Source organism: Trichosurus vulpecula, chromosome 1 (assembly GCF_011100635.1).
Source record: "Trichosurus vulpecula isolate mTriVul1 chromosome 1, mTriVul1.pri, whole genome shotgun sequence".
Lineage (NCBI taxonomy): Eukaryota > Metazoa > Chordata > Mammalia > Diprotodontia > Phalangeridae > Trichosurus > Trichosurus vulpecula.
In genome coordinates this window covers 501,322,518-501,346,149 of record NC_050573.1, presented here as the reverse complement: position 1 = coordinate 501,346,149, position 23,632 = coordinate 501,322,518, and the positions used below count along the sequence as shown (strand labels likewise).

At 37.9% G+C, this 23,632-nt stretch overlaps 1 protein-coding gene across 1 annotated transcript in view; it reads right to left on the bottom strand.

The window, feature by feature from the left end:
- The window catches only part of COMMD10 (COMM domain containing 10), a 238,957-nt gene that overhangs the window by 200,129 nt on the left and 15,196 nt on the right, over positions 1-23,632 (bottom strand). Inside the window, exon 4 of the mRNA XM_036742848.1 lies at positions 18,618-18,773. Coding sequence (XP_036598743.1) covers positions 18,618-18,773 — 156 coding nt within the window. The remainder of the gene's footprint in view (positions 1-18,617; positions 18,774-23,632) is intronic.

Sequence of the window (23,632 nt, the reverse complement as noted above, 5' to 3'; positions counted from 1 at the left end):
GAAAATAAAGGGGAGAGGGGGAGATTGAAAATCCCAAAGACATAAGAGGAAAAAAAAAAACCTCAGACCTTGAACACAAACAGATAAATCAACAGGAAAAACAGTAACAGAAGGAAATATGGCTTCCAGATCTAGTTAATGAGTTCAAACATCTACGAATAAATACTGCAAAATAAAGGAAAAACACTCGAAAGAGATAGAGGATCCTGTAAAATTTGAGAACATGGAACCATAACACGTTGTTCCTGAGTGGTTTAAATGAGAATTACAAAGAGCAGAAATTGTGTCCTGCACAGCAAAAATAATGAACGGAAGAGAAAAATTTGAATCTGCAATGTCTAGCCTCACAAAGAAACAAAATAGCGAGCAACAGACTGGGAATGCAAATACACAGAAATGAAGGATGATCTAGAATAAGAGAAGCAAAAAGCCAAGAATGTTAAAAAGAAAATATGCTCATTATGCATACAGATCTCAAAGACAGGTTGCATGGAGACAACTTAAGAATCATAGGTCTCCCAGAAGAATGTGACAGAACAAAAAATGTTAATACCATAATGAAGGAAATAATTGAAGAAAACTGCCCAGAACTTTTGAATGTAGAAAATGAAATTCCAACTGAAAGAAGTCACACATCTCCTCCAGGAAAACATACGAGGCTCCAACTCCAGGACATACTGATCAAATTTAGCAATTCAATTAAAAAACAAGCTCTGCAAGCCATCAGGAGAAAGACCTTCAAATACAAAGAAAAAGACATCTGATTGATGCAAAAGGAGGAGGGAATGAAATAGGGTCCAATAGAGCTCAGGGTGAAGCCCAGGGTGACCTAGAACACCCCAAATAAAAGAAATTCAGGAGTAAACAAATGCAGCAGGTACGGACAGCAACAGAGTGACAACAGAAAGACCAGTAAAAGACTTCTTTCTAAATAGACACAACAAGATGGATGAACATGGAAATATGGTAGAGGTAACACTGAAGAGGCAGACTGGGGGCATCAGAGACAGATTCTACTGATACCTTGCATACAGGTGAATGCTTCTTTCGTGAGATTACATTACAACATTAAAAAAAAGTCAAGAATCTCAAGGGAAATAACGGGGGGTGGGGAAGAGAGCTAGGAATGGAGAGGATCCTAGCAGTACCAAATCTCAAACTATACTGTACTATGAAGCAATAACAATAAAAAAAAATCTAGTACTGGTTAAAAAACAAAAATGTTGATTAATAGACCAACAATGCCAAAAAGCAAACATGATAACATAGTTTTTGATAAATATGCTTCAAATTAATATATTACCTAAGTTTAAAAGGTCATATTATTAAGAAATCAGAGAGGAATAGAATGAGGTTCATTGTACAACTGTGACTAAAGAGCTAGTTCCTTAACAAGGGATAAAGCTTATCAAAGAAGATAAAATAGACAATTTAAATTACACAAAATTGAAAGGCTTTTGCATGAACAAAATCAAGTGAGTTAGAATTAAAAAGGAAGCCGTTAACTGGTAAAAATATGATAAATGTCAGATATCAGAAATATTCAAGTAATAAATACAAATACATAAGTACAAAAGATATTCCTCAATGCATAAATGGTTGATAGGATATGAACAGGTAGTTAATTTTTAAATGAAGAAATATAAATTGTTAACAGCCATATAAAAGAATACTCCAAATAACTGATCAAAAGAGACAGTCATAGTAATGCACTGTTGGTGGAACTGTGAATTTATCCAACCTTATAAAAATGATTTGCAATTATATTTTAAAAAATGACAATAAACTATACTTTACCCTTTAACACAGCAATATTTCTGCTAGGTGGTGCAGTGGATAGAGCTCTGGGCCTGAAGACTCATCTTCCTGAGTTCATAACTGGCCTCAGACACTTACTAGCTGTGTGACCCTGAGCAAGTCACTTAACCCCCTTTGCCTCAGTTTCTTCATCTGTAAAATGAACTGCACAAAGAAATGGCAAACCACTCCAGTATCTTTGCCAAGAAAACTCCAAATGGGGTCATGAAGAGTTAAACATGACTGAAGAATGATTCAAAAACAACTTCTGCTAGACATCCCTCAACGACAGAGGGAAAGTTCCAGCTGCACAAAAATATTTATAATGGCATTTTCTGTAGTTGAAAAGAATTGAAAACAAAGTACATACACCTCTCAATTAAGAAATAGCTAGAAAATGTATATATAAAAAGCTATAAAAAACTAATGAATGTAATGAAATATTGTTTTGTTGCAAAAATTATGGAGAATCCAAAGAAAGACCTACATAGACTGATATCAAATGAAATAAGTAGATCTGGAAAAATATTAATATAACTCAATAATGTAAAGAAAAATAACTTTGAAAGATTTCAGAGCTCAGAACACCATTGTGTCCAACAGTAACTTCAGAAGACTGATTATCTCCCACCTCTTGGCAAAGTAGTAAACTATAGATATGGAATGAAGGCTATATTTGCAGACATATGCAATGTGCTGATTCATTTTGCTTGATTACACTTATTTGTTATAAAGTTCCCACCAACTTGGGGGCGGGGCGAACAGAGAAAAGATAGTTATTATGAAAGGATAATGATACAAAAGAAAGAAAAGATCATTCGACAAATAAGTAAATAAAAGGGTAAGTCAGCTGGATAATTTTATTAATTATGTAATCATCAGCTCTTGAATAATAAAAAGTTGTCAATTGTGGTTTATACAGGTAATGTATCATTTCAGAAATAGAAATAATAAAAATCAACAATTCATAAACCACTTTCAGGAGTCTAATAAATGCTAGAAGAAAGAAAGTTCGTAAAGATGAGGCTCTGTGCTGGAAAAATTCTGTTCGATTTGGAATTGTGAGAAAAGTTCCTGAAATGATCACACCCCTTTGATCCAGTGAATTCACTGCTGGACAAATACCAGAGGGAGCTCAAAGATAAGGGAAAGGTCTCCTATAATCAAAACAGTGATAGCAGCATAAAACGGGAAATAAAGGTAATGCCCATCAATTTGGAGAATGGTCAAACAAATTGTGGTATATGAATACAATGGAATGTCAATGATAATAACTAATGATAACTATGAAGAATTCGGAGAAATATGAGAAGACTTGTAGGAACTAATACGCAGTGAGGAAAGTAAAACCAAAAGAATAATATATACAATGACATCATAAGATAAATGAAAAAACTAAAAGACATCAGAATTCAGGTTAAATATTATGACTAATTCTGTTTCTATAAAAGATTAATGATTAAATGCACTTAGTTCCTCTCGACAAGCTAGTTAGTGTTGTAAGTGCTGTCATCTGAGAATGTTATTCCTCTCACTGTATTTTTTTCCGACTACTTTTGTTGCTACAAGGTGAGGGTAAGGGGTTCCAATGACAAGGGTACAGCTATTTGGAGCAAAAGTGTGATACAAAAACAAATGGCATTAGTAGAACATTAAGCGTTTGAAAAATTCTAATTCTTATTTCCATATTCCATGACTACAAGAAATTGGCAGACACAACAGACGAGGTAGGAAATTGTTTTTAAAAGAACTATTCTTGTAACAATCAAGAAAAAGTCATCAGATTGAGGTAAATAAAATGACCACCAATATTATCAATTGTATTCAGAAAAAAAAAAGAACCCAATGTCAAACTGGGCCTTATTAGTTACACAAGATTTGCTTCAGTTTAATATCAATAACGTACTATCCACAAACATTTCTGTATAATAAAAGAGCCAAGAATGTGAATGTTACTTTTCTATTCATACTGCAGTTCAGAAAGGTGAGGCTATTTAGAGTTTAATCAACACTCTAGGCCTTATTAACAGCAAAAATAATATGATAAGGCTCTCAGATCTTTCAACCACAGTTTATAGGGTATGTCATAGCTCATCTCACTTTTATAACTTGACGTAACACATTCCTCTGAGAAACTGTTAGTTATAATGTCAGTTTAAAATGGTAATGAATTCATTATCACTCTAATTATCATATACCATTTACAATTTAAGATGAAAAAGGTCAAAAAATTATAACCAAAATTGTTTTGCAACTTCCTCCTCCCTTCTGACAAATAAAGGTCAACTCTACCATAAGATAAAATCTTAAAAAACGGGAAAATAAAGTTCAAAAGGAGACTTGTCCATATTTCTTTAAATTTTTCTCAAAAACAATTTTAAAGCTGGAAGAATCCTACTCCAACACTCTCAATTTTATAGATCATGGAATTGAAATGTAAAGAGAAAAAAGTGACTTATCCAGGGACTTATCCCAAGGTGACATTGCAAATTAGTGACAAGAGTCCCAGCTAAAATCCAAGTCTCCTTACTTTCAACCTAGTAACTTCAGAAGACCAAATCCTTGGATACCACGAAGCCGATATAATATTCCATACAAAATGTAAGAAAATGAATGGCAAAAAATATATCATGAAAGCTTCAAATGCTTCCTTAAGTTAAACATTTTGATTCTGTTATGGACCCATTTCTAAAATTCTAGTTGCTTAATTGTTAGCAAATATCAAAACTAAGAAACTAAACAAAGACATAATTCATTAAAAGAAAATTCAATACAAAATTATTCCCTATTTTAGAATTTGCAAATCAGGAAGTTAATATACGTACCAAAAAAGGATCATTTACCCATGTTTTCCATGCCCAGCTCCTTCCCCATATTCTTCTCTATACTGCTAGCTATATCATATATTCATTACTACAAAATTTTATGCTTTGTAAGAAGAAATTCCCAACCGATACACTGCATTCTAAAAACTGATTTCTCAACTTACTTGTTTGAAAGTATTTTCCCATCGAAAAAAAAGGCTTAAAATGTTGGTCAAATTCCCAGATCAGCCTACAAAGCCTATTTAACCTAAAATATAGCTGAAAGTTCTCTAGAGTCCTAAAATAGATGCCTGGAGGTGACTCTGGGTTCTTAAAAACCATGCCACTGTAACACAACTTCTGGTAATTTCTATCATGCTGGCCCCTGAAGCAGAAGGAGACAATTTTCCAAGAAACAACCTAGCTAATTATGGAGAGGACATCACAGTTATGCTGACCACCTGAAATTTTTCCTCTGGCCATCGTAACCCCTGAAACAAATAAAAATAAAAAAACAGGCCTCAGTGTTGTGAAACCCCTCCCATATACGCAGTGACAGTAGCAGAGAAGGTGAAAAGGAAAACTGAAGGTACTAAGAATCACAGCTTTTGGACCCTCCAAGAACTTCACTTCTACTATCAGTATGCTAAATGTGAGATCCTTATTCAATGATGACACAATCGATCAATAAACACTTATTATGTGCCTACTATGTGCGAGGCACTTTGCTCAACTCTGAGGATACAAAAACGGGCAAAAGACAGTCCCTGCCCTCAAGGAGCTTACAATCTAATGGGGAAGACAACATGCAAACAAACATATACAAAGCTATACATACATATACATATATTATATAGACATATACATACATACATATATACACATACACATATGTACATATACATGTATGCATATATATATATATATACATATATAATGATAAATAGGAAATAATCAACAGAGAGAAGTCCCCTGGAATTAAGAAGGGTTGGGGAAGGCTTCCTGTAAGGGTGAGATTTTAGTTGGGACTTAAAGGAAGCCAGAAAGGTCAGTAGTCAGAGTAGAGGAGGGAGAGCATTCCAGGCAAGGGGGACAGCCAGAGAGAATGCTTGGAGTGGAATAATGGAGTGTCTTGTCTTGTTCACTGAACAGCTAGGAGGCCGGTGTCACTGGATTGAAGAGTATGTGTCAGGGAGCACATTGTAAGAAGATTGGAAAGGTAGAAGGGCTTCAGATACCCGTGCATTTTGTATTTGTTCCTAGAGACAATAGAAGGCCACCAGAAGGGTAGACATGGTTAGACCTGTACTTCAGGAAAATCACTTTAGTGGCTGAATGGAGGATGGAGTAGAATGGAGAGAAACTGGAAATAGGCAGATCCACCAGCAGGCTAATGCAATAATCCAGGTATGAAATCATGAGGCCTGCACTAGAGTGGTGGGTAGTAGAATCAGAGGTGAGAGGGGGTATATTTGACATGTTACAAAGGCGAAATCAACAGGCCTTTGCAACAGATTGGACATGGGGGTTAAGAGTGAGAAATCCAAGATGATTTCTAGGTTGCAAACCTGAAAGGCTGGGAAGATAGCGTTGCCTTCTACAGGAACAGGAGATCCAACAGGTAGGAGTTGGGAAGGATTTAGGTAAAAAGATAACGAGTTCAATTTTGGGCATACTGAGTTTAAGATGTCTACTAGACATCTAGTTGGAGATGTTAGATTGGAGGTCAGCAAAGAGGTTGGAGCAGGAAAGGTGAATTTGAGAATCATCAGCACAGAGAGGGCAATTAAATCCATGGGAGCTGATGGGATCCCCAAGTGAGGTAATATAAAGGGAGAAGTGAAGAAGGCCCAGGACAGAACCCTGAGGACAGCTACAGCTAAAAGGCATGATTTGGAAGAGGATCCAGCTCCACCCTCAGAAAAACAGAGGACAAATAATAAGAGTACAGTCTTACATAGATGCATATGAATGTACATGTCTACATGCAAGTATGATTCTAGACAACTAAGTATGTGTGTGTGTAGGTTATGTATATATGTGTATGTACCTTTGTATATATGTAGATATAAATATATCTTAATTGTAGCCTGGGGGGAGGAAGGGGAAAAAAAGAACAGAGTAAAAAATACAGGGCAGAGAACGAAAGAAAATTTACAAGGAAGCAAAGAAAAGATGGACAGCTCTGAACATAATGTGTAGTATTTATTACATGGGCTTTCTGGAATTGGAAATTTATTGCTATATATTTTGAATCCTCTCTTACATTCAGCTGTACACATGGCAATACTTTTTTTTTTCTTTTCTTATTTTGTATTTAGGTTTCAATATTTAAGTTTACAATATGTTTCTTTTTCTTTTCTTATTGGGTATTTAAATTTCTGTATTTCAGTTTAAAATTTAAAAAAAAAGGAAGAGGATCCAGCAAAAGAGACATAAGAAGAGTGGTCAGATAAGGACGGAAACTGGAGAGAATGGTGCCCCAAAAACCTAGAAAGAAGAGAATATCAAGGAGAAGAGACTTATCAACAGTGTCAAAGGCTACAAAGAGGTCAAGAAGAATGAAGATTGAGGAAGGGGTAAACCACTGGATTTGGCACATAAGAGATCATCAGTAATCTTGGAGAACAGTTTTAGTGGAATGATGAGGTCAGAAATTATTTTAGACTATTCACTGGAAAGACTGTAAGGGGCTAAGAAGGGAGTGAGGGGAGACACAGTGGAGACACTTATTGTAGACAGCCTTTTTAAAAACTTTAGCTAAAAAGGGCAGAAAAAATATAGGAAGTTAGTTAGCAGGGATAGAAAGATCAAGTGAGGGGATTTTTTTTGAGGATAGGGTAGATGTAGGCAACTTTGTAAGCAACAGGAAATGAGCCAGTAAAGAGGGAGAGACTGAAAATAAATGAAAGTGTGAGGATGATCAAGGAGGCAGTTTGTTGGAAGAGAATGAATAGGATGGAATCACTTGAACAAATAGAGGGGGTAGCCTTGGTAAGTGGTAGACTACAGGTGCAAAATGGAGTATACATTTTCAGACATGGCCAACACATAAATTGGTTTTGCTTTTTGTTTCAAGAAAGAGCTCTTAGGGAGGGATAATAAAGGCAAAGTGACAACAGCATTAAAAGAAAAATAACAAAACAAAACCTTTCAATAAAACATTTGTTGAGGGAAGGAAAGAGGTGCCAGATGGAATGGGACCTAAACTGTCAAGGCTTTACCTGGTAGACAATAGGAAGGCACTGAAGATTTCTGAACAGGGAAATGACATGCCTAGATCTAGGTGTCCGGAAGATCAGTCTAGCCACAGTATGATCAGAGGGAGGAAGCTACTGCAACTGTCCAGACAGATGATAATAAGTCATGGTGTTAGGGGGATGGCAGAGGGGCTAGAGAAGTGGGGACAAATGCAAGAGACATTATGAACATAAAACTGACAGGACTTGGTAACTGAATATTGGGAGGTCTTCTCTATAATGATAATAATTCCAAAACAAAGCCAACTTATTGCTTCTATTTCTCACTGTTTGGTCGTTCAGTCATGTCAACACTTTATAACCCCATGGACCATAGCATGCCAGGTCCTTGTATCCTCTGCCATCTGCCAAAGTCTCTCCAAACTCATAGTCCCTGCTTCCATGACACTATCCAGCTCATGTTCAGCTATATGCTGGCTTTCCCTTTTATCTTCAATGGTTCCTGACATTGGTGTCTTTTCTGATGAGTATGGTCTTGTCATTATGCGGCCAAAGTATTTAAGCTTCTTGTCCTTCCAATGAACAGTCTGAATTAACTTCTGTAAATATTGACTGATTTGATTTCTCTAGTACCACAATTCAAAGGCATCAATTCTGCCCCCTCAGCTTTCCTTAGAGTCCAACTTTCACAGCCATACAATACTACTGGAAAAAACACAGCTTTGACAATATGGACATTTGTGGGTCAGGCAATGTCTGCTTTTTAGTATGCTATCCAGATTTGACACAGCTTTCCTTCTAAGGAGTCTTTTAATTTCATGGCTGCAATCACTATCTGCAGTATTCTTTGAGCCCAAGAATATAAATAAAATCTGACACTGCTTCCATTTCTTCTCCCTCTACTTGCCAGCTTTTACACTCTCCTCTTTCACTCTCATCAAGAGGTTTCTTAATTCTTATTCACTTTCTGCCTTCGAAACATTATCATCTGTATAAGCTCAGACTGTTGATTTTTCTCCCAGCAACCTTAATTCCAGCTTTTGATTCATCCAGCCTGGCATTTAGCATGATGTGATCTGCATATAAGTTAAATAAGGTGACAGTCTACAGCCTTGTCATACTCTTTTTCCCATCTTAAATCAATCAGTTGTTCCATGTTCAGTTCTAACTATTGCTTCTTGACCTGCATAGAGGTTCCTCAGGGGACCAGTAAAATAAGCTAATACTCATCTCTTTGAGGACCTGACATGTTTTGTTGTGATCCACGCAAAGACTTTATAGTCAATGAAGCAGAAGTAGATGTTTTCTGGAATTCCCTTGCTTTCTCCAGCAAATGTTGGCATTCTGGTCTCTTAATTCCTCTGCCTCTTCGAAAACCAGCCTGCTCTTCTGGTAATTCTTGATTCACATATTGCTGAAGCCTAGCTTGAAGAATTTTAAGTATAACCTTGCTGGCTGTTCAGTAATTTAAACAATCTTTGGCACTGCCCCTCTTTAGGACTGGGATATAAACTGATCTTTTCCAATCCAATGGCCACTGTTGCATTTTCCAAATTTGCTGGCATATTGGGTGCAACACTTGTATAGCATCATCTTCTAGGATTTTAAATAGCTCATCTGGAATTCTGTCACTTCCCTTAACCTTATTGTTAACAATGCTTCCTAAGGCCCACTTGACTTCATTCTCCAGGATGTCTGACTAGATTAGACTGTGGTTATCAGTGATTTTAAGATCTTTCTAATGTAGTTCTATATATCCTTGCCACCTTTTCTTACTCTTCTTTTTATTAAGTCCCTACCATTGTCTTTTTATTATGCCCTTTTTTGCATAAAAAGTTCCCTGGAGATCTCTAAATTTCTTGAAGAGATCTTTTATCTTTCCCATTCTATTGTTTTCTTCTATGTCTTTGCATTGCTCATTTAAGAAAACCTTGCTATTCTCTAGAATTCTGCATTCAGTTGGATATATCTTTCCCTTTCTCCTTTCCCTTTCCCTTTCCTTCTTACTCAGCAATTGTGAAGCTCACCATCCAGCCACTGGCTTTCTTGCTTTTTGTTTGGAATGTTTTTTGTCTCTGCTGTTGCTGCAGTGGTTCCTGTCCATGCCACAAACCTCTGTCCATAGTCCTTCAGGCACTCCAGCAGATCTAATCCCTTAAATCTATTATTATTACTTCCCAAACAGACTTCAAATTCCCCACAAGACTATATGCCATTAGGCAATTTTCTGCAAGGGCAGCAGTAACCTATTGTTCTCTCATGCTCAAAGGAAAATGCAAAAAGCATAGTTCACTTCACAAATCACTAAGCAAACATCCTTTAAGTGGTGCAATCCTATACCCCATAAGAATGCCTGTCAGCTACAAATCATACCAAAATGCAAAGGGCCTTTTAGAAGCATGATCACTTAGGGACAAAACACTGCGGAACCCAAGACCTAGTCCAGTGCTTAAGGCCTAACAGTTAGTTCCAGGGATGTGGATCAGAGAATCCACAACTCTATCAAAGGAACCATTCAGACATCAAGCTATTTATCAGGCTAATAGATTTCTGGTCAAAAATAATGGTTTCAGAAGTCCTCAAAAAATTCTGATGAGCTCAAAAGAACTGAAAATATGTCAAAATATGGTCCCTGTTTCCCAAGAGGTACTCTTCTTCTCACACCTCCCCCCCCCCACAAAGCCACTAAGAACTTCCAATTTTCAAGAGCTCTAATAATAATAATAGCTAACATTTACAATGCTCACTATTTACCAGGTACTGCTAAGGACTTTACAATTATTATCCCATTTGACTCTTGCAACAACCCAAAGAGGTAGGTGCTATTATAATCTCCATTTTACATATGAGGAAACTGAGGCAAACAGAGGTTAAGTGGCGTGTCCAGGATCACAAAGCTAGTAAGTGTCTGAGGCCAAAATTGAACTCAAGTCTTTCTGACTCTAGGCCTGGTATTCTATCCACTGTACCACCTAGCTGCCCTCTAAACTTAGGCAAGGGTCACTAAGTCCCCTAAAATCACCACAGTCCTTAGCAACAGTTCTAGTGTCCCAAGAATTTTGAAGAAAAGGGGTGCTATTCGGTTTTACTGTACCCTCCAATCTAGGTGCAACCTTACCAGGCAAAGACTATAAGAGACATTTCAGTGCAGTCTGGAAAGCACTGAAATGTCATGTGGACAACATTCTTACAACTGACATCCTACTGAGAATGTACATTATAATCATTATGCCCTGTAAGATATTGAAGGAAAACTTGGCTAACAGGAAGTTCTTTGGAAGAAGTAAAATATTTAATTTGTTAATGTTTTCACTTTCAGCCAATTAATCAGCCAGTTAGCACATTGCTGCTTCAGATAAACCTGATTAAAGGTACCTTAGATTCAAAGCTCCTTAAATTGATTTCTGCATCAACAGTGAAGACTGTTTATTACCTTTTCCTGGAGAATGTCCATCTGTTTCAAGCCAAAGTCATTCCTCATCTCTCTACTCTCCCTTTCACTGAGAAGGAAATTAAATTGATTGGAATCTATTACACCAAAGGAACCCAAAAACAGCAAAATAAATGTGCCAAAAATGCTAGACATACAACCTTGACGAGAGTCACAATGAAGGGCAAGGAGAGCACACACTATTGCCCATGGTTTCTTTCCTCTGTCTTCATTATAAGGAAACTGGGCTTTACCCGGTGGCCCAGTAGATAAAGTCCCAGGTCTAGAGTCAGGGAGACCTAAGTTCAAATCTGGCCTCAGATACTCATTAGCTGTTTGACCCAGGGTAAGTAACTTAACTCTGTTTGCCTCAGTTTCCTCACTATAAAAAATGAGCTGGAGAAGAAAATGGCAAACCACCCCAGTATCTTTGCCTAAAAACCCCCAGAGTCACCAAGAATCAAACATAACTGAAACAACTGAACAAAAACCATAAGGAAACTCAATAAACCCCATTGCAAAATAGCAATTCATGAAATAAGAAATTAATTTCTTACCTATTCCTTAAAGACTCCTAATTACACAATGATGGGTTCCATTTTAATCAATCCTGACGGTGAGGCTGGCATCTTATTCTGATCAAGACAAGGTCAGATTTAAAAGCTGCCATAAGAATAGTAATAGGAGTGGATAACTACTTCCTACCCCCACTGTAACTTCAACCAACAAAAAGAGTCAGGAAGGCAGTGATGGGTGTTCTGAATGTTAGTACTTCTCAACACACTAGAGGCTGTTTACTTGTTTTGTTCATAAGGTAAAAAAGACATTTTTATCAGGATACTCAAGACCAAGAGTGTTTCTCCATGTTGACCTCATGCATTGTCATTCAAGCCTTAACTACTTCTACCAGCAGGCTGCTGTAACCAATCTTTGGCTTCCTGTGATAGCTGCCTATACACCAAGGACAGGATAACAAAGGAGAAAAGAAGGCAGACAACAACATAAGCTGCATCTCTGTCAAACTGTGACTATTATGCTGCCTCTGCTACTATACACGAGAAGCAGTGAGGGGGATGTAGAGAGAGGTGGAAATTAGCAACAGTAGTAAAACATCTACTTCTCTGTAACTGGAACATTGCTACTGCTGTTTTAGGGATATATCTCCAATTTCACAATAAAAGTCAATGGAAAATAAGATTCTCTTTATACAATATTCTGAGCAACTTTTATGAATTGTCTCAAGGATCATAGCTCTGGAGCTAGAAGGCCAAGTAATACAATCCTCTCCTTTTGAAGATGAGGAAACTGGTTCCCAAAGAGGATCAGAGACTTGCCCAAGGTAGTATGCCTCAAAGTGGGAAGTTGTACCATACAAGTCCTCTGATTACAGACTCGGTGCTCTTTCTACTGGGTTACCTGTGGAGGGATAACTATATCTTCAACTGCATAAAGCATCTTCCCATAGTCTGTAAAAGCAATAGTTCTCAAAAATGCTTAGCCTGTGAATCACATCTTAGGTCAAACAGGTCCTCAACCAATTTAGTCCAGCCATTTACTAGCACCAAAAATCATCAAAATGAATGTATGTGTTTGTAACAACAATGCTGCTTGGAGGGAGTAGAGCCAAGATGGCAGCTTGAAAAAAGGGGTTCACGTGAGCTCTCCCCCAAATCCCTCCAAACACCTGTAAAAAATGACTCTAAATAAATTCTAGAGCTACAGAACCCACAAAATGACAGAGAGAAATAATTCTCCAGCCCAAGACAGCCTGGATGGTCACTGAGAAGGGTCTATCACACCGTGCTGGGAGTGGAGCTGTGTGGAAAGAGACCAGGCTGGAGCAGAACTGACAGAGCAGGCCTCAGGGCACTGAATCACTGAGCTGTGGCAGTTTCCAGACTTTTCAACCCACAAATGCCAAAGACAACAGAGCAGGTCAGTGGGAAAACTGCTGGACCTGGGTGAGAGAACTGTGCTGTCTGGCCCCAGCGCTGGGGCAGCAAAGGTGACTGCATCTGTGGCTGTGGAAGCTGCTTCTGACTCCAGGTCCACGGACAGTGGGGGCAATCAGGCAGCTGATCAGAGCTGGAGTACAGGAATCTCTTTGCTGGTGCTGAGGCAAAGTTCTCTTGCTTTGCCCTGCTTTGATCTGGGTCACAGTTCTGGCTGGCAGTCCTTGGAGGAGGAGGAGCACTGGTCTGGCAAAGCTTGTGGTGGATGTGGAGAGGGAGTCCTCCTGGTAGTTACAAGGCAGAAAGGAGTACTTGCACTCACAGACCAGAGCACAGGCCAGGAGAGGAGCATCATACCACCTCAGAAGGGAAGTAGCTCTGAAAACAGCAGCACAAAACCCCTGAAGCTTGGGACAAAGCACTCTACACTCTGTAAGCAGTCATACCCTGACAAAGAGCTCAAAAGTCAAGTAATTGGCCAGGGAAATGAGCAAGCAGTGTAAAAGGCCTCTGACTCTAGAATCTTTCTTTGGTGACAAAGAAGGTCAAAACATACAGCCAAAAGAAGTCAACAAAGTCAAAGAGCCTACACAAAAAGCCTCCAAGAAAAATATAAATTGGTCTCAGGCCATGGAAGAGCTCAAAAAGGATTTGGAAAAGCAAGTAAGAGAAGTAGAGGAAAAATTGGGATGAGAAATTAGAATGATGCAAGAAAATCATGAAAAACAAGTCAACGAATTGCTAAAGGAGACTCAAAAAAATACTGAAGAAAATAACACCTTAAAAAACAGACTAACCCAAATGGCAAAAGAGCTCCAAATAGCCAATGAGAAGAAGAATGCCTTAAAAAGCAGAATTAGCCAAACAGAAAAGGAGGTCCAAAAGACCACTGAAGAAAATACTGCCTTAAAAATTAGAATGGAGCAAGCGGAAGCTAGTGACTTTATGAGAAAACAACAATGCTCCTTGCTGCTACTGTGGAGGTGTAAGGCCAATAACAATGGCACACAGGAGGGCTGCTAGCACAGATTCTTTGATCTGCTAACAGTTACTGTGGCTGTGTGAGACCAATAACACCAGCACTCAGAAGGGCTGCCAACACAGGTTCTTTGATCTGCTTTTCTAAGGAAAGCAGATCAAAAGGGGTTAACAATCTTACTTTAATTAAATACATATACCATTCACTTAGTTCAGGGGGAAAAGCCAGCACCCTGAACTTCAGAGAGAATGCAAACATAAATTACAAGCATACACTATAAACAGAGCAAAATAACAGAAATCAGCAGGCAGGGCTTCTAGCTGTCTGTCCAAGCAGTGCATAAACAGTTACCAGAGAGAGAAGCATCAACATCTGGGTTTTACATATAACAGAGACTTAAAAATGGGTACAGAATTAATTCCCATGCTGACCTAAAAGAAAAATACTATGTGTACATGTGTTTAGACATATATGTGTATATATGTGCATGTCTGTGTATCAGCAGTTTGGCCCCAACATATTTACATTCAATTATCTCCAAAGCATATAAAAATATGACTTTAATTCATAGAATGCTGAAAGTTAAAAAGTAGCAAAGTAGACATCCATTGTAGTCATAAGCCCAGATAGTTGTCATAAATGACCTTCTTCATTTAAAAAAATGTTAAAAATTAATTTTAGTAAAGCTTCAGGTAGGTATTGTTTTCTTTTGGTTTTGAAGATTCAGTTGCCTAAAGTACACTCCTTATTTTATACTGTAATAAAGTCACATGCTCTAAAAACTCTCATATAAAGGAGACATGTAATTTTAAAATCCAGAGCACCAAAGAAAGTGGAGAAGGTTATCATCTTATAAATGAAATCTAAGTGAACTTGCTTAACATTTATGGGGTAAATAAAAATAGTTATGACAACAGTATAGTAAAAACTTGTTTCTCGCGCTTTAAAGGAGACTTTGAGGTCTGTATCCATAAATCCCCCCCAGCATCAGTTTTGAAGTATTGAAGTATTTTACTAAAAGTCATGCCTTAAAAATTTAGAGTTACTGTCCACAAGTGTATATTGATAATACACCACATAAGCATCTCCCAACAATGTGGTTTCTTTTTCAATTGTTACTACATGAGTTATTTTCATTTTTTTAAATAATTGCTGCTTTATTCTAACCTAAATATAAGAAAATGAAAGACTCCTGTATTATGGTTAATTAGGCTAGCTTCATGAAATGCTTTATCTTATCAGTCAGTCAGTAACCATTGGTCAGTCAGTCAATAACCATTTATTAAGCACCTACTATAAGCCAGACACTGTGCCAAGACCTGAGGATATAAAAGCAAAAGACAGTGGCTGCTCTCAAGGACCCTCCAGTTTAATGTTTGCAATGGCTCTGCCCCATTCATGCCTGTGATACTCTCTCCTCACCTCTACCTGTCAGAATTCCTGGCTTTCTTCAAGACTCAGAGGAAAGGGCACATTTTTCAGAATGCCTTTCATTCAGCACTTAACTCTGTATGTATCTTGCATGTTCTTATAAGAACATTTGTTATTTATGTATCTCATATATGTGTACATACACCTATATGTCTCCCCCATTAAAATGGATGCTCCTTGAAGAGAGGGATAGCTTTTGGTTTTGTTATATCCCTAGCAGAGTTCCGGGCACATATTAAAGGTTTAATAAAAGTCTATTGGCTTACTGTTTCATAAAACAAAAGTTCCTTGGAAATACTGTATTAGAGTGCTACGGAATCCAGATTAGTTAAATATCATTCTTTTGGAGACAATAAAAGAGGAGCTTCTAAAGGAGGTGTTTTTTTTTTTCAAAGTTGCTCAGGGCTTTTGTTTAAGGAACCCAGAGCACTTCTGACAAGCAAAAAGATATTTTAACTCCACTAACCTGTAATAACAATAAACCTGAAACATAAAGGGGAAAATATAACCACAAGAAGAAAAAAGGTGAACCAATAAAACAGAATACAGACTAAACAAACTATGTCCATAAAGGCAAATGAGGTTATAGAAGTCATCACAGTATGTTTGCATAAAGGAAAGTTACAAGGAACAAAGGCTGAGATGTGCCCAGATCCTAAGGGGGGAGGAGGGCAGGGAGAAGCAAGTCAAATAAAGCACTTTTGTTAACACTATAATTAGTCCTTTGGTTAATTGTGCAGGCAAATTATTTCTAAAAATGATTTAGTCAAGAAAAAGCTAAACAATTTAAAGTTCTATTGTATATTCATAGAGTACTTTCCACTGCTCACTTTAGGGAAGGCAGCTGAGACATCATCTAAGAGAACATACACACCTTTCATGCATAAGGAAACTGAGGCCCAAAGAGGTTAAGAACTTGAGTACATGCCAGCTGCTCTTCATCCCTAGTCCAGTGCCCTCTGCACGGCATCCTACTGTCTCTGATGTGACATTTCTGTCAACAGTCATGATATTTCTGTGAGATTAGAGACACTGACTACATTGCTTCCCTGATTTTAACCAGCATGGTAACTAGCACTTATTAAGCATTTATGAGATGCCAGGCTTGTGCTCAGAGCAGGGGACAGAAACAGAAGTCAAAAAAAAAAGACAGTCTCTGTCTTCAAGGAGCTTACCTTCTAATGGGGAAAGACCACACACAAAAGAGGGGGGAGGTAGAGTGGAGGAATGAGAAGTATCTAGGTAGAAGGATCCTTAGAAGGATGAATCATGGCCAGCATCTGGGCCCATCCACAAAATAAAAGCACTGAAAGGAGCTCACCAATGGGAGTAGGGGCCCAGCATGGCAGGAGGATACAATAAAGTAAAAAGGGAAGTCCCAGGGTACATACAAAAAGTATTCTTAACTTCATCAAGACAAACGAATAATTCAAGATTTTTCAGTCCTAAAAATCTGACTTCAGTTTCTGTGATGCAATTCTTAGAAATCATCAAATTTTGACCAACGATGAGAACTAAAGAGACTACATGAAAGCACTACAATTTGTGTCTCTTTACATTTACATTAGGAAGAAACAGACCCACACCTTTCTTTTCTCTGTGCTCTTTAAGTAATTTTTCTGAAGTTGCTAAGGACTGTGGTCTCCCAAAGAAGTTAAATATTCCCACACATCAGGACACACATAAAATGTCCATCTAAACTTTAGCCATACATTCAGGTATATTATCCATATAATTTACATTAAAGCAGAATATACATATACTACATACTTTATATATAACTTTTAAACTAAGCATCTAGTCATTCAACAAGCATTTATTAAGCACTACTATAGGACAGGCACTATGCTAAATGCAAGAAATATAAAGAAAAGCCAAAAACATGGTCCCTGCTCTCTAAGAGCTCACATTCTAATTGGAGAGAGAACATACATAAAATTATACATACAAAATATGTACAGTGGAAGTGGAAGGTAATCTCACAAGGGAAGGCACAAGCAGTGGAGAAGTTGGGGAAAGGCCTCCTACAAAAGGTTTGAAATCATATTTTATTCAAGGTTAGGGTTTGACTAAGACATACTTGAATATTATGTGTGTATGTATGTGGAAATACATGAAAGATGGCACACTATATACAAAGAGTCATTTAAATTTCAACTTAATAAGAACCAGCTCTAAAAAAAAGAATTAATTTTGTGACTATGGAAAAGTTATTTCACCTCTCTGACAGTTTATAAGAGTCATATTCTATTTGGGACAAATAGATAAACCAGCAGAAGGATATATTAGGCTCTAGTCTCAAAATCATACAAAAATATTCAGCCTTGTAATAAGAACCTTAACAACAACAGTACGTATCCACTATACCTTTAATTTATCTTTTAGTCCTTGAAAAGATTCATTTGTCAAATGATCTTCATCATGCATAAAAATCTGTCCTCCAAATTGATCTAAATACATCCCTTTAGGATAACTAAAAGGATACTAAAGCAGACTGTATTTTTATTTAAGCTAGGTTTCTTACTCCTCAGGGTTTCATTCATTATTTGTTGTGAGAAAATGTTGCTTTCGTTCCAAGTTTTTTCAACTATGGTAGTATATTTCATCAGACTAAGTAAAATTAGGCTTAATTAAAAAGTAAGTTATAGTAGTAACTACAGAAATTGATTTGATCTTTTTACTCATACTAAGAACAAAGGACAATACATTATTTTTTCTTACTTAAATATATAAACATAATTTCATAATTTATTATTTGCTTTTAAGTAAAATCTGTTGATGCTTTGAATCGCAGGATTAAGGACATAGAACTGGAAGAGGCCTTTGTGGTCATCTAATCCCACTCCCTCATCTTACAGACAAGGAAATCAAGCCCACTAAACGGAAAGAAACATGCCTGTCAAACCCAGGTCCTTTATCTCCAATGCCAGTGCCATTTCTACAAGACTACATCACTTCTGTAAACTTCTCTCTAAAAATGTTATACAAATGTCAGGAAAGTTGAAGTTAAGTGAATAATACTACCTTTTGTGGAGCCAAAATCCTCTGTCTGAACTTTTCGACTGTATCTGGACCCATACTAGCCCAAGCACTGGCAAACGCTTCAGCTTTGTCTTGACTGAGATGAACATTCTCCAATTGTTGTTGCAGAACTACCGGTTTCACATTGTGATAAACAGCCTGCGAAACAAAAGAAAAAAATATATATACATAGTGCTATGCATCACTTCAATACATTTAAACATTAGATGAACAGTACTACATCTACTAACTCAAAAACACTTTTCTGGTTTTTAAGGGTTTTTTTTTAATTATTATTTCATATTGCTACCAAATCAAATTCTGCTAAAGAATAGTTTACAAGGCCTCAGGTTGGGCAGAAGCTGCTGAAACACATGGAAAAATCAAGATTAAAATGTTATTTGTGCCTGAAGGTTTATATGTCCTAAATATATGAGATACCTGTATAACCTCCTACTTGTCTTTGGCTACATAAATTTACTTTTCCTAACTAGAGAGCCTTCCCTAGCCACTATTTAAATCAATTAAGTACCTACTGACTTCTCTATTATGTAGAGGTTGGAGAGAATGATTGCAAAGGAAGTATAAGACTAGAAAGCAAAGCTAAAGCATATGAAAGCAAAGAAAGAACAGGTAAGGGGGCAAAAATCATATGAAAGAACAGGTATCATTGCCAACTTTAAGTACAATAGGAACTTAGGTGGGAGAAAGATTTTTATGGACTAAACTACACAGAGAAGGTATCAAAAATGAGGTGGAATTTGAACTGGACCTTGAAGGCAGGGAAAAAGAGAGACAGTATGTTGGGGATTTTGGCAGGAAGGAGGCTCAGAGAGATCACATAAGTAAAAACTCAGAGTATTCACTTTAGTTGTTCTTTTCCTTAAATTTTACTTTATCTTCCTACTGGAAGATAATTCTAGACTATCTCTTTGTTAACTTTTTCAGATTTGACTACCTGGAAACAACAGATCCAAATAAATAACTTTCTCACCTTGTCTTATTTATTGATCTTTAACATTAAAAAAAAATCCTCATGTATTTGACTAAATAATCTTAAAATAACTACTTACTATTAGCTTTGTTTTTAACAATATGAAAAGCAACTCAAGAAAATTCTACATTATTCTATGGATAAACATTAATATACATAAATATTTGCTTCTTTCACTTTAAATCCTCACTTATATCGCTTCTTCTAGGGAAAGACAAACTAGCCAAACACAACAGCAAGGTTTCTGCTACTGCATTTGTTAATGAGATATGTACCATAAAGACAAGAATGCAGGTTAGGTGGATAGAGAACAAAGATCTTGCCTCCTTAACTTACCTTTCCTTCTGAATCAAATTAAGTTTCATTCTAAGCCAAAGAGGATCTTGGCATTGTCCATTCTGAGGGAAGGCAGAAAGAAGCATTCCAGGCACCAGCATTTCCCTATAAGCCTTGAGAAATTATCCAGGACTATCTCAGGTTTTCATGGGGAGGGTGGAATTGAGTGCTTAAAGAAACACACTGTCTAGGGGAGCCAGATGGAGAAGCAGTGGGATTTCAATATTTGAGTAGCAGCAGCAATAAGGTAACACCCACTGACTTAATAACCTGAGATGGAAAGAATTAGCTTCACGAGGTTAAGTAGGAAAAAGGAGAAAGAACAAGGAGAACCAAGCAATGGCAGAGAAGAGAGAGATAGGGAAGGCCACCAGAGCAGAAGATTCTGGCTGAAGCTTCAGATTTTATCCATTCATACAGACTGAGGGAGATTCCAAGAAAAGGTCTGCTTACCCAACTTCCCCCCTTGGTGCTTATACATTAACAGATGCTATAACATACTCTGCTTACTTCTCGGGTCACCTAAATTTTGCCTCAATCATAAACAGGCCATGGGACAGCTAGAGATAAATACAAATTTAAATTAAGGCAAAGAGCCAAAGCTCTACCTAAACGTTGGGAATTTTCCTAACTGAAGGCCCTGAGTAATCGTGATTGTATTCTTAACATTTCATTCTCCACAAAGCAGGAGAGACCCATGTGAACCTGAAGAGTCATTATTCAGCTCCACAATTTAAAAAAAAACAAAACACAATCTAATTTTTGGAACAAACTATGGCTGATTAGTGCTCCAGAGGCAGATACTCAAAGATGTCACAGGTAAACTTTCAACTCTAAGTGGATAATTCTATGTTCTAAAACAGAGAGCTGAGATCTCCACCCAAATGTAGGGGTCAAAAAGAAGACTTAATCTTAGCACAGTAGCACTCAATCTAAGGCTGGCTTTTGTTAGCTGGGTGTGGTATGATTAAAAATACTGTCAATGGTCCTTATCTGGGAGATGCTCTATTCACTATACCCTAATGGTCTAGATTGCAGGCAGGTAATCCTGAAGGGATGAGTCCAAAAAATAGTAAAAGGCAACAAGGTCCAACTGAGACTACATGCCTAGCCGTCACCAGACACCTGGCAGAGGAATGCCTATGAGAACGCATGGCACAATGCAACAGGCCCAGCAGAGATGCCAACCCAATGGAGAGAAGACCCAACGTAAGCAGGGCAATGACGTCACCAAAGGACCTTACGTTACTGTTAAGGAGCAGGCCCCCTGAGAGCCATGGGGTGACATCGCCAGCACACACTGCTGATCCTGAAGCTTCAGAGGTATGAGCTGCCCCTCAAGTCATACTACTAAAGGTTCAGAGCTGAAAAGGAACTCAGGGGTCTTCTAGTTCGAATCCTTCATTTTACATATGAGGAAACTATAGCCAAAAGAGATTAAATAACTTAGCTAAGGTCACACAGAGAGTAAGCATCAGAGGTAGAATTCGAACCCAGGTCCTCTGAATGCAGAGACAGAGTTCTTTTCCACTGCCGCATGTGTGTTCTGCTCACATATGTTCCCTGTGTCTGTGCCACTCAAACTTGATCCCTCTCCTCCTCAGAGAGTGCATCTACTTGTAGGAGAGAGAGAATCCTAGATTTACAAGAGAAATACTCTATTGAAACTTTTCTTATTATGTTATTTCATTAAATGCCTTTGCTTTAAACTAATGGGGGGGCGGGGCAAGGAAGGAGGGATTGATGATAGAACCAAGATGCAGAGAAAAGGCAGGGACTTGCCTGAGCTCTCCCAAATTCCCCTCCAAATAACGCTAGATAATGCCTCAAAACAAATTCTGGAGTGGCAGAACCCACAAAAGGACAGAGTGAAACAATGTTTCAGTGCAAGACAACTTAGAAGGCCAGCAGGAAAGGCCTGTCACACCAGAGTGAAAGAGGAGTGCTGTCTAGTGCAGGCCATGCCAGTGCAGATCGGACCCCACAAAACCAGGAGCAGGCCTTGGGATCCACTGAATCATCAGTGGCAGCAGCTGCTTCTGGAGCTCTCAGCCCACAGACAGCATGGGGGTCAGACAAATGGTCAAAAGGAGATTACAAGGGTCTCTTTGCTGGCACTAGGAGCACGACTCTGTTGTATTGCCCATACTTGGATCTGGGTTACAGTCCTGGGTGGCCACAGGGAAGTGGAGAGCCTGGTCACACTTCCAGGGCAGAAAAGAGTGTTTATGGTCACTCACAGACCATAGCACAGATCAGCTGAGTAGTAAACACGCCTCTCCTTAGATCATACCACCTTGGAAGGACAGAAAGCTTGCAGAACCCCAGAACTAGCTCTTGAAACAGTTTGCACAAAAACCCCAAGGCTTGGGAAAGTACACCCTCCACCCCAGAAGCACAGCCCCACTTTAACAAGACTTAAAAGTCAAGAAATAGGCTGGAGAAATGTATAAACAACAGAAAAAAATTCTGACTATAGAAAGTCACTGTGGCGACAAGGAAGATCAAAAAACACACTCAGAAGAAGACAATGAGGTCAAAATTGCTAAAACCAAAGCCTCAAAGAAAAATTTGAATTGGTCTCAGGCCATGGAAGACCTCAAAAAGGATTTTAAAAATCAAGTAAGAGAGGTAGAGGAAAAACTGGAAAGAGGGATGAAAGTGATACAAGAAAATAATGAGAAAAAAAAAAGAATCAACAGCTTGGTAAAAGAGGCAAAAAAATATTAAAGAAGATAACACCTTAAAAAACAGAAGAGGCCAAATGCTAAAAGAAGTACAAAATTCCAATGAGGAGAAGAATGCCTTGAAAAGCATAAATGGCCAAATGGAAAAAGAGGTATAAAAATTTACTGAAGAGCTCCTTAAAAAGTAGAATTGGCCAGACAGCTAGGTGGCACAGTGAGGAGAGCACCAGCCCTGGAGTCAGGAGGACCTGAGTTCAAATCCAGCCTCAGACACTTGACACATTTACTAGCTGTGTGACCTTGCACAAGTCACTTAACCCCAATTGCCCTACCTTCCTCCCTCCAAAAAGAAACAACAAAAAAAGTAGAATTGGCCAAATGAAAAAGGAAGTTTAAAAAGCCCACTTAAGAAAATAATTCCTTAAAAATAAGAATTGGGAAAGTGGAAGCTAATGAGTTTATGAGACCATCAAGAAACAATAAAACAAAATCAAAAGAATGAAAAAAATAGAATAAAATGTGAAAAAACAACTAATGTAGAAAATAGATCCAAAAGAGAAAATTCAAAAACTATTGGACTATCTGAAAGCCATGATCAAAAAAAAAGAGCCTAGACATCATCTTGCAAGGAAAACTGCCCTGATATTCTAGAACTAGAAGGTAAACTAGAAATTGAAAGAATCCCACCAATCACCTCCTAAAAGAGATCCCAAAATGAAAATTCTCAGAGACATTACAGCCAAATTCCAGAGCTCCCAGATCAAGGAGAAAACATTGCAAGAAGCTGGTGTCAAAAGGAACAATTCAAATACCATAGTCAGAGTCAGAATAACACAAGATTTGGCAGTTTCAGAGAGCTTGGAATATGATATTCCAAAGGGTAAGAGAATTAGGATTATGTGGGGTCGTGATTAGTGAAAGCCATAATAAGGCCACAATGATGAGTATCTGGACATCTACCCAACAGCGCTGGCCTTGATGCCCAGGGTTTTGAACTCAAA